At 33.6% G+C, this 16,154-nt stretch overlaps 3 protein-coding genes across 4 annotated transcripts; all 3 read left to right on the top strand.

Annotated features, from left to right (window-relative positions):
- The first annotated feature begins 1,268 nt into the window (after nt 1-1,268).
- Nucleotides 1,269-5,759, top strand: LOC123692249 (pancreatic lipase-related protein 2-like). Of its 2 annotated transcripts, none has more exons than XM_045636983.1 (5): nt 1,269-1,297; nt 4,458-4,628; nt 4,737-5,131; nt 5,208-5,541; nt 5,700-5,759. In XM_045636983.1, the coding sequence occupies exons 2-5, from the start codon at nt 4,522-4,524 to the stop codon at nt 5,743-5,745; spliced, it is 882 nt and encodes a 293-aa protein (XP_045492939.1). In that variant the 5' UTR covers nt 1,269-1,297; nt 4,458-4,521; the 3' UTR covers nt 5,746-5,759. The 2 variants fall into 2 exon arrangements, with proteins under 2 accessions (XP_045492939.1, XP_045492931.1); XM_045636975.1 differs by lacking the exon at nt 1,269-1,297 and adding an exon at nt 2,763-2,798 and having other exon boundaries at nt 4,445-4,628.
- A 2,130-nt stretch (nt 5,760-7,889) lies between these two features.
- On the top strand, nt 7,890-9,681 carry LOC123691957 (pancreatic lipase-related protein 2-like). The gene is made up of 5 exons (XM_045636555.1): nt 7,890-7,926; nt 8,152-8,335; nt 8,605-8,999; nt 9,079-9,412; nt 9,621-9,681. Exons 1-5 carry the CDS (start codon nt 7,890-7,892, stop codon nt 9,664-9,666), a joined length of 996 nt encoding a protein of 331 aa, XP_045492511.1. The 3' UTR covers nt 9,667-9,681.
- A 3,744-nt stretch (nt 9,682-13,425) lies between these two features.
- LOC123692898 (pancreatic triacylglycerol lipase-like) lies at nt 13,426-15,559 on the top strand. The gene is made up of 5 exons (XM_045637793.1): nt 13,426-13,462; nt 13,994-14,162; nt 14,385-14,779; nt 15,092-15,422; nt 15,514-15,559. The coding sequence occupies exons 1-5, from the start codon at nt 13,426-13,428 to the stop codon at nt 15,557-15,559; spliced, it is 978 nt and encodes a 325-aa protein (XP_045493749.1).
- Nucleotides 15,560-16,154: the final 595 nt, after the last annotated feature.

The following is a 16,154-nucleotide window of genomic DNA, read 5'->3' on the forward strand; positions in this document are numbered from 1 at the left end:
AGGTACAATATATGAAAACTCTATATCATAAATGTTAATTTAGTTAATTTATTCTCGATCAAATACACAAATTCAGCCTTCAGGACCGCCTTCGTTTTTGGAAACGTTGCTGAAAAAAAATGTTTATTTTAACAAGTCATGCTGTCTGATCTTATCTGAATCTGGTTTTTCACAAGCTAATGCTTCGATTAACCATGACAATATTGCTATCTCTTATATCATGCTACATTTAATTATGATAACCTTATTGATATTACTATCTTATTGTGACGTCAATTACTGTAAAAAAATTAAAAAATAGTTGAGGAAATTAGAATTGTTTAAAAAAATCGAAATAGTTTTACCCTTTCGGTACTGAACCCTAAACGCTTTTATTGTGCTATACCACAATATACATAAATTATTGTATTGTCGTACCGATCCTTGATAAGTGAACATAATTTGAATAAAAATTGTCCGTTTAAGTGGGTTAAAATGGGGTACAAACTATGGTAAGTACTTAGTAGAGTTACATTTAAGCATGTTAAATGTAACTCTTGACTACTGCACCCATTACTTCATACGACAACGATACTTCGATAGAGCCGGCTGCACGCTCGAAAAAACATGACTCATGCGGCGTTACCTCTCTCTGAGGCGTTCCAGTGCAAGCGAGAGCGCGGAATGAGCGACAAAGAAGGACAATCGTTGTCACGTTCAACTATCGTCAGTAAACCGACTTTACAGACAACCAATTTTTTATTTGATATGCCATTTATAACTTTAAACTTAGCTGTTTTTTGAATCTTCTTGTGAAAATATTTGCAGTTCTTTTTCAAATTTCCTTAAAACGGGAAGGACTTGATCGGTCGGAGATTTGAGAGCAATTTGAAAAAAACCAATAAACAAACAACCAAGAAAATCTTTATAATTCTACGAACCTTATCATTCTTATTTTAATAAAAACAACAATTCGATTATTGGATAATTTGATTGATGAAAAGCGTAATAAAAAATTATCTAATCTAAAAATAGTTTGAGATCATCAATTACAAAAGAAATGATTATGTCACTTATAACTTGTCATTAGTGACAAAAAAGACATATTAATACAAAAAATCGATCGATCTTTGCCTTTTACCTACCATGGCCAAAAAACAATTCATCAAAATTTCATGACACAGCGTCTTCCTTTTTCTCTTGTTCCTTTTATTGTTTGTGCTAACAGGACTCAGGAGGAAGAAAGGACCGGCGGACATAACAGTATATTACACTTTTACAATATAGCAGCCAAAAGAATTTTCGAAAAGCCTGTTAGGTATTACTTATTGTTCATCTATACATACATATAATAAATCTGTAGAAGGGTCAATTCTGTACATTGAAAATATTGAAAAAATAAATATCAGGGGGTGTTACTGGATCGATACCAAACCCAAATATGTGATTAAAAATTTTTTTGTCTGTCTGTCTGTCCGTCTGTCTGTCTGTCTGTCTGTCTGTATGTGAAGGCATCACGTGAAAACTAACGGTTCGATTTCGATGAAACTTGGTATAATTATACCTTATTATCCTGGGCATAAAATAGGATACTTTTTATCCCAGAAAAATACGTAGAAAAAAAATAAATCATAATTTTTCTTAATTTTTCCGCGCGGACGGAGTCGCGGGCGGAATCTAGTGATAAATAAAAAGAATACTGTCGGGACTCTACTGTCTTTATATCTTTTTTTAATAAAGCTACTTGGTTACGATAGTGCGTTCTTTATCTATTGATTTTTTATAAGTTTTAATACATTTGCAAATAGTTAATACGCAAATGGGTTGGAATCCGTAAATTTTCGAATGAGTGTCGCACGGCGTCTCTTCACTTGGTGAAGTCCTGTGTCTTAAAGTGGGGTAAAATGCAGATGCATTATGCATACATCTGTTTTACTGATCGATTTCTTTCGGTGATCAAGGCCTTCTATGTCCCGCCACACCGAGACACTTTTGGAGACAAAGAAATCGTCTCCACCGGGAATCGAACCCAGGACCGCTCACACGTCAACCACAGTACCAAGGAGGCGGCCAAGGAATATTTGAGTGCATATGACTTATGAGTGTCTATAACGACACGTGGTATAAAATTACTTGAAAATTACAATAAATTAAAAAAAAAAATTGCCTTGAAATGGCCAATGTAAATGAAAATAATCTTCCTACATTTCGAGAGCTCAGAAGACAAAATGCAAAGACAGTGCGAATTATTACAATTTAATGAAATACATACTTATATTATAAATACGAAAGTAACTCTGTCGGTCTGTCTGTTACTCAATCACGCCTTAACTACTGAACCAATTTGCATGAAATTTGCTTAAGAGACATTTTGATACCCGAGAAAGGACATAGGCTACTTTTTACAACGGGATGTAGGATAGGTTTTATTCCGGAAATCCCATGTAAACGGGAACTATGCGGGTTTTTCTTTGACTACGCGGGCGAAGCCGCGGGCGGAAAGCTAGTAAGTAGATATTATTATATTTCAAATCCCTAAACTATAATATCCATGCTCCATATAATTATTATAATACAAAAATATCTTAGACACAAATGTGTATTTTTGTGATGATTGAAAAAAGACAATTAAATATGATAATGAGATAACAGAAAAGATAGATGATTATTATTAGTAAAATGGGCCAGGATATGATAACATTACTTATGATAAAAACATATGTGCAATATAAAAAGGAAAGAAAATAAGTATTAGTCGCAGATTGGGCCCATTAAAATAGTGATGAAGTCCGCGATTCTCTTACTTGCTACCGTTACCTGTAAGTATCTTTGAATTATAATAATATTATGTTGATTGAACCTTTCAACGTAGTGAACATTTTAGTAAATTTTTGATTGCGTAACTCCAATTAATTGATACTCAGAGCCCCATGATATAAATTCTTGACAGGCCAGTAAACGAAAACCATTTTTTTTGGAAAAAATCTTTGTCGTCTAAACTATATTGGCTTAAAAGCAAGTATGTATTTCTACATACTTGCTTTTAAGCTATTTTATCTATAAATTTGCACAATTAAAATATAGATTTGAATAACACTATACGTATTTCTTATCATTATTATTGGAACGAAGTTCCTTATCGCGCGTTGTGAAAGGGAGTTGTCACGACACTTTTTTCTAACTTTTACGACCCTTTTTAAACCTTCGTAATTTTTATATTAATAAAGTTGTCGCGATGAGAATTTGACAAGAAAGTTCAATAGTATTTTCTCGATAGAAAAAAAATACAAAGTTTTCATTGTTATTTCTTTTAATATTCAAAAAGTTACGACTTTTTGTATATTAACTATAAAATATACAACCTATACGTGTACCGAGTTAGAATTTTGAAACATACGATGGTTTTGAAATAAACAAGAAATACTTGAAATTAGCGCGCGACCAGACAATCAAGCGTGAGCCGCCCTCGGCCCTGTACGTTCCTACCCCGATCGCTGCACGAGCCAGTCCCGCTCCAATATATTATATAAAAAAATATTATTATTACTTAAAAAAAAAATGTTATAACCACGTTATTACAATTCCTTCACTAATTAATCGAAAGGAACTTCGTTCGTTTCGGGTCCCTTGACACCTCTCAAGTTTATTTTTTTTGTTTTTATGCGTACGGTCATGCGCAGAAAGTTATGTTATAGATTTTCATGTGCTCCTTTAGAATTTCCACTTGGCCACCTCGTAATGTTTCTGCTCATCTCACAATATTCTAAAAATTGTGTAGTTAAGCAGTTAATTATTTTTACAGTTTAGTAATTAATACTTTCCAACTCATTCTCGAGGAAAATATCTATGGACAAAATGAGAATATAATTAGATTGAAATCATATTTTATATAAATCAGTTAAGCCCCTCAAAAAAATTATGTCAATTGTATGCCACTGAAAATCAGCGTTGTAGCTGCGAAAGGCGCTGATATTCTGTATTTTTCAAAACGAAATAAAATTCTTCCAAAAATATCATTTTTTTTCTCTTTTTCTAATTGTTTTCCCCTTTTATGTATAAAGTTACAACTGCACTTATAATATTTTTGCACACCCCGGAGAGGTAGTGCTCTTTTGTCACCCAATAAAAAATCACGATTCACTAATCGACGATTCCCGAATCAATAGTAAGAGGATATTTCAATTTAAAATCCTGACTACCTAGTTACTGACCTAGTTATAAGGTTGTTTATTTTATTTATCATTAAAAAAGATTTTTGCAAAAAAAATACATTTGGACGTCCATTTATCGGTATGTATTTGATCTGGATATAAATGAGCTATTTTATGAAAAACTCAACTAATTACTTCGATATTTTATTGTCAACTTAGATAATAACTCTCAGGAAGCCAGCCAGCCAGCTTAGCCTTGAATTTCAGTATCATAAACCTAAAGCTTTTGGATTTCCGAATCTTTAATTTTACAGTGTGTACGTGTAGCGTTATCCCCACGATCCCCGGGGACAATAGCCACTATGTGGAAGGAGAAAGCCGCTACATCTGGATGCCTGATGGTGATGGCGTTCCTCACCTCGTAGATCTTCAAGCTGAGGAGGAACCTGACATGAGCAGAAATGCTGGAGCTCGGAATGCATATTGGCTTTTTACTAGGTAAATAACAATTATTTATACATTAAATTAGTCATTTGAATAAGCGTACTTTATTTTACGTCGATGATAATAAGACGTTACAAACAAATCTCTAACTTATTTTTACAGGAACAACCGCAACAACCACCAACTTCTGGTACACAATAACGCTAATTCAGTGCGCAACTCTAATTACCGTAGCAACAGACAAACCAAAGTTGTAGTTCACGGATGGAACAGCAACGGAAATTCAAGAATAAATACTCTGATTACTTCGGCATATCTTGATGTAGCCGATGTTAATGTTATCGTCGTTGACTGGAGAAATGCAGCAAGTGGCATTTACACCACCTCTGTGCGTGATGTTCCAAGCGTAGGACAGAATCTTGGACAATTCTTACAGTTTGTTATTAACACAGTCGGAGGAAATTGGAACAACTTCCATCTAATTGGCTTCAGTTTAGGAGCACATATTGTTGGAAATGCTGGACGTACCGTTGGAGGCCGTCCTGTTCGTATCACAGGTAAATTTTTGGCTTAATATTGGAATATGTCACTGGAATTCTCCTTCAAATATAATTAAATATGTACAATTTGTAGGTCTCGATCCTGCTGGCCCTCAATGGGGCGGTAACTCGCGCGCTCTAAACACTCGTGACGGTGTATATGTTGAATGTATCCACACCGACGGTGGACTGCTCGGCATCTTCGACCCAATCGGTGACACGAACTTCTATCCTAATGGCGGTAGAAACGCACAGCCTGGATGTGCTGTCAGTACTTGCTCTCACAGCCGCGCCTATGAACTTTTTGCGGCTAGTGTTAGGTACAACAACTTCAATGGCAGACGGTGCGCTAACCTCAATGAAGCAAGGAACAACAGATGCACCGGTGCTAATCTTCGTATGGGAAATCGCGACCTAAACAAGCGCGGGTGAGTTAATTTTCTAATTTTATGATATCATATATACCACGAACTGCATTTTTTCCAAATTTTATGAAAGTAGCCATCATTTTGGTATTTGTTATCAGATCTACATAAAATTGGAATATAACTTATGAATAACCTATATTTTATTATTTCTATTTCAGATCCGGTCTATACGGTTTAACGACTGGACGTTCCTGGCCCTTCTAAAGAAACTGTTTGATATTCAATTGGACCGGTAATGTTCACAAAGAAATAAAGGAATAAAAAAGTTTTTGGGGCTGTTTATTGTAAGTTAAATAAAATTTAAAGAAATTTTTTGTTTTTTATTTCTCTTTGGTTAAAGAGTACCGTAGGAGAATAGACTTCTCAAAAAATTAAAAACAATAATAACATTACATATGTAAAACACATGAATCATTTTATATGTAGTTGAGAGTAGGACTAGATTTTAATACACTGAAGTATATATTGAATTTATGTATTCGCTTATCCTTCGTGATGTCTTAACCGATTTTGATGATTCTTTATTATTGGTAAAGGTTATAACGTGTCGAATGATGCCTTGATAAGAAAACAAGTATGATTAATGCCTCTTTGATAATTTAATAGAATTAAAAAACAAAATAGAGTTAATTAAACCACTACAATTTAATGAAGGTCTATAGCTTATCTGTTGATGCACAGACGCACAGTAGATGGGTTGGCAACTATCGCAAGTAAGGAAGGAAACTCCTCAACGGTTTACAGTATATTTTGTTAGGTATACGGTTCAATACGCCATTTTGGCATTTCGTACAAAAATAATACAACATGCATGTGCAAGGACTTATTATGCACTATATACGCACTATAAATAGAAAAAAAATTTTTTTTACGGAAAATTTACACATCATAATCCGTGTTCAAAAATGACCTGAGAAAATTAAGCCGAAAATTGACCACCGTTACCTAACCACTTGTACTTGTACACTCATTATTATTAAAGGAAGTAGTTACATTTTTGAAGTGAAACTTCTTTATCGGGGTTGGAAAAAAATTTTGTGTAACATTTTTCCGTTACGCGCCATCTTTTTCTTATCCCTATCATGCGTGATTCGACGTATTTCTGTAAAGTTGCATATAGTAAATTATTTTTTGAAAAATAAGGTCATAAAGAAGTTTCACTTTTTACGTGTGTACATTAGTACACGCACACATTTTTTTTATAATACTTTTGTTGGCAGGAGAAAGATCTGATCCGTGGCTGAATTTGCCACCTCCCCCCCCCCCCCACACTCTCCCCTGTAATTCCTAAAGTATTGATCGTACAGATAAATAAATACGACATAATTAAAAAAAAATTTGATGTATAAAATTTTCCTAGGAGTACCTAACCCTGGACATGTACCTGTCTGTATACTTTTTACGTAAACCAACCTACGTAAAATTTCGAGTATTTCAACAATTCTAGGTTGTGAACTTGTCAACAACGCGGTCTGTCGAGAGACTGCACGTCTTCTACTCTCGAGAGTAGAAGACGTGCAGTCTACTCTCGAGAGTAGAAGACGTGCAGTTCAAATAATTATAATTTTATTTACTAAACAATAACAACGCAATAAATATACATCACGTAAAAATAATCAATTAAAATACGAGGTACAAATAAAAGGCGAATCCGCAATGACCAGTCAGTACTTGCGTGTTTGAAGGTGGTTTAATGTTTTTTTAATAATTTATTTTAAAATACTAGCTGACCGTGCTCACTTTGTTGGGCTTTAAACTCATTGAAGACTTCTTTGAATGAAATTACGATATTATATCAGAAATTATCGATTTACATCATACGATCAAAACCACAATATCTATAATAAATATTGCGTTGTTGTTTATCATGATTGATCAGCTTAGCTGTTATTTATTCAAGGGGGTAGAGATTTATATTTATCTTTGTAAAAAACTTTTCTTTTTCAAGTTAATCTTGATTAAATTTTATTTTAAATTTAACGTTACGATTTTTTTTTTATCAAGAAATATAATATTTATTTATAGTAGGTAGATAGTTTGCGCTGCATTTATTTACGCCTATGGTCGAATTTAGACTTTAGGCCATTGACACAGTTTAATAACTAGTAGCTAGCCATTGATTAAGAACAAGTAAAATACTCGTCCAATATCTTAAATTCATGTTATGAAAAAAATATAAACATAAAAATTAGATTACAGAAAAGATTAATTATTGAGATTATTGGAGTTACATTATAATGTGCAAAATGGTCAAGGAAGCGATAACATTAATTAAGATAAAAACACATGTTCAATATAAAAGGGAAGTAAATTGAGTTTTCGTCGCACTGATTCGGCCCATTAGAGTGATGAAGTCCATAATTCTCCTACTTGCTACCGTTACCTGTAAGTACTGCATATACAAGTAAACATGTACATTCTTGGTCAACATTTTCATCGGTATAATATTATAATTTTCTTAATATCTATTTTCAACAAAAACTGCACATAAGCACGTCTTATTCTGCATATACTTACTAAAATTAATATTCCTTTATGTAGGTCATTTCCTGTTTCTTTTTAATATTATTTTTTTTGCAATAGTAAGACTTAATAATTACTATTTTACAGTGTGTACGTGTAGCGTTATCCCCACGATCCCCGGGGACAATAGCCACTATGTGGAAGGAGAAAGCCGCTACATCTGGATGCCTGATGGTGATGGCGTTCCTCACCTCGTAGATCTTCAAGCTGAGGAGGAACCTGATATGAGCAGAAATGCTGGAGCTCGGAATGCATACTGGCTATTCACAAGGTAAAACTTAAACATGCAGTTCAAAAATAAAGTATCAAACTTTCATCCTCAAATGTTTTCTGTTTCGAAAATTCACATTAATTAAATTCTGAGACTCGAGCATTTGTTTACAAACCTATTTGAATATACCTTCGAACTCATAAATGTTTACTAACAATGAAAACGTAACTCTGTACTTCATAAGATTAACTTGCGGAAACTACTGGGCATTTGTTTCATTTTGCACCAATCATAATGTAATATAAAATTAATTCTCCAACTTTTTCTAGGAACAACCGCAACAACCATCAAGTCTTAGTACACAATAATGCCAATTCAGTGCGTAACTCTAATTACAATAGTAACAGACAAACCAAAGTTGTCGTTCACGGATGGAACAGCAACGGAAATTCAGCAATCAATCCAATGATTACATCAGCCTATCTCGATGTTGCCGACGTTAACGTTATCGTCGTTGACTGGAGAAATGCTGCCAGTGGTATTTACACCACCTCTGTGCGTGATGTCCCAAGCGTAGGACAGCATCTTGGACAATTCTTACAGTTTGTCATCAACACAGTTGGAGGAAACTGGAACAACTTCCATTTAATTGGCTTCAGTTTGGGAGCTCACATCGTTGGTAATGCTGGTCGTACTGTAGGAGGCCGTCCTATCCGTGTTACAGGTAAATTATTTACTAAATTCTGGTTCAAATAATGTTACAGGACTTATATTTCAAATATTATTAAAAAAACAATTTGTAGGTCTCGATCCTGCTGGTCCTCAATGGGGCGGTAATTCGCTCGCCCTCAACAATCGTGACGGTGTTTATGTGGAAACCATCCACACCGACGGCGGATTGCTCGGTATCTTCGACCCAATCGCTGACGCGGACTTCTATCCCAATGGCGGCAGAAACACACAGCCTGGATGTTGGATCAGTACTTGCTCTCACAGCCGCGCCTACGAACTGTTTGCGGCTAGTGTTAGATACAACCACTTCAACGGCAGACGGTGCGCTAACCTCAATGAAGCGAGGAACAACAGATGCACCGGTGCTAATCTTCGCATGGGAAATCGTGACCTGAACAAGCGCGGGTGAGTTTCTCTTTTTATAATTAATAAAAAAATATATTTAATAAAATGGAATTCCCATCGTAATAAATGTAACTGATGTAATCAAAAACAATTAATCTCGTCTATACAAATTCAATAATGCGATATCATATCCGATCCTCTAAACAAAAATATATAGAAAACAGCAGATAGTATTATATTGTGTATAATATAAATAATTTTATTTCAGAGTGGGACTTTACGGTTTATCAACAGGCAGCTCTTGGCCGTTCTAAGGAGACTGTTATTTATCAAGGCAGTAATGTTCTCGGCATCGCAAAATATATACCTAATTTAAAACTTAAAGATCTATGAGTGTTTGTTATATAATTATGTTAAATATATTGTTGAAGAAATATTTGCATTTTTTTCATACCTATTTTATAATTCCATATATCCGTATAAAATCTGTAACTATACAAGATCAAATCAATTGAGACAAACATGACAATAATTTCAATGAACAAACAATATAATATCATTGAGATAATATTAATATGGAGCAGACACCACGAACAAAATCTGTGCGCCAAGCGCGGCGGCGCGGCGCGCGCGAATGACGGCTAGACAGTCATAGATTATGCGATGTCACTGACTCACCGCTATAGAGGCGACACTTTGTTTCATTCTGTCTATTTTATTGGGTGCCACTCCTTACATGCACGTTGACTTGAAATTTTCTTTGTACTTACTTAATATTTATTTTAGGTATAAACTGACTTTACTACGCGGGGCTAACAATATCTGGCATATAATATAGGATGATGTAAATAGTGACGTCATATGGAATAATTTAATTTTTTCGTGTTTTAGGTTCAGTCAGGGCTATGGGAAGTTTTATTCCTTACAAATTGAGCCTTTTTTAGAAAAAAAAAATAATTTTTCCCTTTCTTCACGGCCCAGACATGGAAACCTTGAATAGAAAAAATATTAATTACTTATCTCTGAACTAGCGGTCCGCCCCGGCTTCGCCCGTGGCACAATATTTCGCAATAAAAAGTAGCCTATGTTCTTTCTCAGGGTCTTAAGATTGTCTGTGCCAAAGGAGAATGCCCATGAAAGTATGGACCACAGTACAGTGTTGCGTCAATGCCAGAGTGGTTTTGGAGGGTTCTTCGATATTCCAAAGATTTTTACCAATTGATTTTTGTGTGATAAAAACAGGGGTTTTCAAGATATTGAGAAAAATGGGAAATAACCTCAAAACTTAAATAACCCCTATTTAGTTAGGTTTATGTGTGATTTAGGTAACATTTTATCGTCCAAAGGTTATTTTTCGATTTACATATATAATCTATGCGTAGAGCTTATGCTTTCAGACAAAGTCTATCTGTTCATCGGCTAGTGTAGGTAGGCACCAGAAATCTTCCGGGACGGATTTCAAGAAAACCTAAATATATACTTAAAAAATGCCAATTGAGTTTTTATTCGGTTTACATGTTGTTGTTGTTGTTGTTTGAATCATTTTTTCACTACATATTCGAAGAAAGAAACAAATAAGAAATAACTGGTTACCTACCAAGCTATGTCATAATAATATTTTTTTTTATATATATACATATTTATATTATTTTACTTCACTATCTTTGTTAAAACAACCTATAGTGTATAAACAATACCCTATAGAGTGATTTTATGTTAATTGATTTTTTTTGTAATTCAATGAAAACAATAATCGATATTAATACATTTAGCTATTTACCATAGTAAATGTAAAAAGTTACCGCTTGGTTACCGTGGTAACCGGTAATGGACACTAAATGTTATAATAACGGATCTAAACAATTACATGTCTTATTAGATTTTACAAAACATTCCCTGTTCAAAATATATTTTCCGATGGTAAGAAGGCCTCTAAATTGCCGAGATTTTTTTTAATAGTATTGTTGTCTTGATGCATGAGAAAAACCAGTACCAAAAATGGGCATTCTCCTTTCATCAAAATCGGTCCAGTAGTTTATGAGCCAATTACAAGCAAACAAACAAACAAAGTTTTCCTCTTTATAATATTAATGCAGATAAATAAATAATAATTCAATTATACGTTCAAGTCAGTAGCTTATACAATATCAATTAAAAACTTGATTAAAATCAATTAACAAAAAAAAATTGGTGATTGAGTAATTGATTTTCATATTTCATGATTTCACCTTTTTTCAATTAACAACCAGTCTATGCTTTTCTAAATATGTAAAATTATTATTTTATACTATAAAAATATACGCCAGCAAATATTACTAACAACACTTATTTCATGCCCAATGTCATATCTTAAATTTTTAATCTATGACAAAATGTCGCCCGCCAAAAATTTTGCTCTAACTAAGTTTTAAAAATTATTATCTAGTTACTTACTGATGAAAAGTTATTCCTTTGCACTTTTCCGTATTCTTTGTATTATTTGTGCAATATCGTAACACACACGTAGGCATATTTGATGCGTTTCACTTTAAAACAAATAAAAAATGAGCGTGACGTTCGCGCCAAAGAGCGAGCAAGCGACTGAGTGCAGTTACGCCACATGACGTATGTTGAGTGGAACATAAGTGATGTAGGCGGTATCGACTCCATATTAATATTATCTCAATGTATAATATGTATATTATTATACAGGTGTCCCACTATCGGTATAAGGGATATAGTAGTTTACATACACTGATCACGTAAAAAATACTTGTAAAAATTTTCTTGCTAAATTTTTCCTTAAAATCCATGTTTTCTTCTCTAGCTTCGCGCAGCCGACATATTATATACCGCTTCGCTAATGTGAGAAATTTGTCTATGAAAACATAATCTTAAAAGTTAAACGATAGGTCACGTGCTGATAGCAAAGCTGGGCGGGTTGCTTGTTTAGACTTTAGGGTGTACAGTGTACACATAGAGTTTTATGAATATTTGAAAAAAAAACTACGTCTGGAATTTTATAAGTATTTTTTACATACTCAGCGTATGCAAAACTATAACCTCCTTTGAGCTTAGTACCTATACCAACAGTGGCACAACCTGTATAAAGAACTCGTTTCATTTTTTTTTTTGTAAATATATAATGTAAGTACATAATATAGAGACAATAATTCACTGCAACCCTTTCGAAACATACAGAATTAAATAACCTAATAATTATAATTTGATCTTAGTAGGTATTCGTGATTTTATGATATTATTTATAATCATGAAGTTATAACTAGAGACAATTAGAAATATTAAATAAGTTAGATAGGTACCTATGTTCTATACATATAAAAATGGTACAAAAAGTGGACATTTTATTATTTGCTAAATATACTTGACAGGCGTAGCATTAATCAAAACAAATAGGAACTAAACATATCATGATAATATGACTTGGCATAGCTTTGTTTCTAGAATAATTGCATAATGGCTATGAAAACATAACCTCACAACCCATTTGTCCTATAGAGTACCACTCTACTGTGAGGACTATTACTTCTGACTTCTTCTTCTCGAAGGTAACATAAAAAAATCTTCAAGTTGTATGAGAATAATATGTACTTCTTATTTTATTAATGAACTTTAGTACAGCCGTAAAGCAAAAACGGGTAGGCTATTAAAATGTTGGTACCAAGACACCATTGGGCACATTATATTCAAGAGAGAAAATTAAGCAATATAGTATATAAGTATATTTTACAGAAAGACGATGTTTCGAATGATGTTATCGAAATTATAATATTTCTAATTTAATAAACTCTTCATTCAATGAAACTAAATCCCAATATTAAATCAAAGACGAAAAGGTGCTACTTTTAAATTTCGTTAATTAAGTATTTTGTTTGTTTCGCAAACAAAGTCACGATATCATTGCATGTTTATTGTAATAACTTCCAACGCATGAATATCACGAAACAGGGAAACGAATATTACGCGTGTTAATCATCAAAAAATTGAGATAATTTTAATCTTTTAATCCAACAGTTATTATTATGTATAAAATAAATTATTTTACTAATATCCTCGCTAAAACTATTAGAACAATGGAAGCTATCAGACTGCTGATATTGTGTTTGGCAGGTTAGTAAAACTTTTTTTTAACCGATGTACAAAAAAAATTACACAGCTTCTCGATACGTTTTGTTCAGGTTATCTCTAAGACAAATAACAACCGAAACTTCGAAATAGAATACCAAAGGCTGTGAGCAAGCGGTGGAGAAATTCACAAACAGTACACTATATTCTAAAGCTGTAGAGTTTGAATTGAATAACTTTTAATGTGTTGGATTGTTTAGCTGTCAAGGAAGGCTCTATGCTATTTAGCCTAGAAATTTTCAAAGAAATAAATAATAGTATCCACGTAGAAAGCTGGTCATCAACTTAACTATTAAAAAGTATATCACTGAAACGTAATTCAAACATTTGTTTCAAAAGGTTGAAAAATTTTATTTTTGGGAGCAAACGCTATGTTAGCTAGCTGACCCATGCAACTTCATCTGCTGCGTCTGAAAAGGATTACCTATGCTCAATTTTTTTGTTAAGTAAACTATTCTAATATCTCCAATATTTGAATCATGATCTCAATCCTCTACTAAATTTATACATTTTCAGTAATAACTGTGAGTGCAGTTCCTGCGCCACTAAAAAATGATGGCAATCGCTATGTTTGGTTTAGCGACGACGACGGAGAATCCCAGCTCGTGGATTTAGTAGCCCCCGTCGACGAAAATTTGTTAAATACAAGAAATGGAGCAAATAATGCCTATTGGTTATATACAAGGTTTGTTTTCAGAATCAAAGAAACTGAAACATTTATTTATTCAATTGGACTTCTAGAAAGAAGCACTTTTGAATCTTCATAACATGGTTGTACCATTTACCAATTAATTTTATTACATTATTACCATTTTTCTTCTCCTTATAATCCAAATTTAACTAATTCTTTTTTTGATACTGCATTAGTTATTAAAATATTATTCTTAAAAATTATTATAATTTTCAGGAGAAATACAAATAATCCTCAATCGATCATAAATGGTGACGCCAATTCCGTCCGAAATTCCAACTACAACAGTAACGTGCCACTGAAGATAGTTGTTCACGGATGGACAGGCAGTTTAAATTCAGTCTTAAACGCACGAATCAAAGATGCATTTCTAGCAATTAGTGACGTCAATGTCGTAGTCGTTGATTGGCACGCGCTAGCAGCAGGGAACTATGTGACAGCCGTAGTAGGGGTACCAAGTGTTGGTCAACATCTGGGCAATTTTGTTAATTGGCTGCTGAACACAGGCGGTGGCAACTGGAACAACGTGCATTTCGTCGGCTTCAGCTTAGGTGCTCATATTGTAGGAATTGCTGGTAGACAAGTTGGCGGGAGAGCCAGGAGAGTGACAGGTATGTAGATCGTAAGGCTGGTTGCAGAGCTTGACCGACCGTCAGTGCGTACCGTCCTGACGATACGCATCAACAATTGTATGACTATGACACTAATGCGCATGACTATACGCGTGCGTATGATCGGTCTAGCTATGGTTTTATGAATTTCCATACATATGACAAGCGCGACTGACGTACGCACTGACGGTTGGTGAAGCTCTGCAACTAGCCTTATTCTCAATATGTAGATTTAACTTCAGTTGACTCTATTGGTTAGAAGCTACAAAGGAAGAAGAAGACATTTCACTTTGGGCATCTGTTCCATTTCAGGTCTGGATCCAGCAGGCCCTCTATGGTACACAAACTCGAACGCATTAAACCGTAACGCAGGACAATATGTCGAAGTAATTCATACAAATGTCGACGCTATGGGTATACGGAGTGCTATTGGAGATACAGATTTCTATCCTAATGGCGGAAGACACCAACCTGGCTGTAATAACGACCAGTGTGCGCACAGCCGAGCATATGATTTATTTGCTTCTAGCATCCGTACCAACCATTTTCAAGGTCGATTATGCTCTAACCTAAATCAAGCCCTTAGCAACCAATGTAGTGGAAACACCTTAAATATGGGAAATGGTATATTAAACAAAAATGGGTAAGTTAATTTATACAGATAATTGAATGAATTATATGTTTAAAATATGTTCTTAGTCAGAGTGATCACTAAAATCTCATTGTTGTTACAGAAATGGAATCTATGGTCTCAGTACGGGAAGTAGTTGGCCATACTAAACCTAAATTATATTTTAAATAAAGTGATTATTAAGTATATGTGGTATTTAATTGTACATTAACACTTTATTGTGCATGAAAACAAAAACAATATGATAATGGATGACATTAAAAATATATTGCTTATTTTATAAAGTTCGAAACAAATATAGAAATAGTAAGGATAAGTTCAATTGATAATTTCAAAATTAATTATTTCCTATTTATTATTACCATGTATTGAAGACAGGAAACGCTAATACAAATCGTTTATTTTAATAAAACGTAGATTAGTGAAATTTCTCAGTTTCGTCGTTAATGACCTTGGATAAAACATATTTTTACATGACAAATAGGTAATATTAATCTTAATGAATCTGATTTTTCGAATAAACTTATATAATTGAGTACAAATAATTACCTACATATATTAAAATAAGATAATCGAGGTTAAAACCAGTAGGTAGGTACAATAGAAATTGTTTATTTTAATAAAATGCAGATTTGTGAAATTTCACAACAATTGGGATCTTTGATAAATATGTTTTGACATAACAAATTAATAGTGAATTATAATATACTTATCTTGATAAATCTGTTAAATACGAGATTATTA

This window comes from Colias croceus, chromosome 1 (assembly GCF_905220415.1).
Source record: "Colias croceus chromosome 1, ilColCroc2.1".
Classification (NCBI taxonomy): Eukaryota; Metazoa; Arthropoda; class Insecta; order Lepidoptera; family Pieridae; genus Colias; species Colias croceus.

Excerpts from the sequence above, each read along its gene's own strand:
- LOC123692249 (XM_045636983.1), top strand. The coding sequence starts at position 4,522 with ATGCCTGATGGTGATGGCGTTCCTCACCTCGTAGATCTTCAAGCTGAG. Across the intron at positions 4,629-4,736 it reads GCATATTGGCTTTTTACTAG|GAACAACCGCAACAACCACC; the intron begins GTAAATAACAAT and ends TTATTTTTACAG. Across the intron at positions 5,132-5,207 it reads CCGTCCTGTTCGTATCACAG|GTCTCGATCCTGCTGGCCCT; the intron begins GTAAATTTTTGG and ends TACAATTTGTAG.
- LOC123691957 (XM_045636555.1), top strand. The coding sequence starts at position 7,890 with ATGAAGTCCATAATTCTCCTACTTGCTACCGTTACCT. Across the intron at positions 8,336-8,604 it reads GCATACTGGCTATTCACAAG|GAACAACCGCAACAACCATC; the intron begins GTAAAACTTAAA and ends AACTTTTTCTAG. Across the intron at positions 9,413-9,620 it reads CGTGACCTGAACAAGCGCGG|AGTGGGACTTTACGGTTTAT; the intron begins GTGAGTTTCTCT and ends ATTTTATTTCAG.
- LOC123692898 (XM_045637793.1), top strand. The coding sequence starts at position 13,426 with ATGGAAGCTATCAGACTGCTGATATTGTGTTTGGCAG. Across the intron at positions 13,463-13,993 it reads GCTGATATTGTGTTTGGCAG|TAATAACTGTGAGTGCAGTT; the intron begins GTTAGTAAAACT and ends ATACATTTTCAG. Across the intron at positions 14,780-15,091 it reads GAGAGCCAGGAGAGTGACAG|GTCTGGATCCAGCAGGCCCT; the intron begins GTATGTAGATCG and ends GTTCCATTTCAG.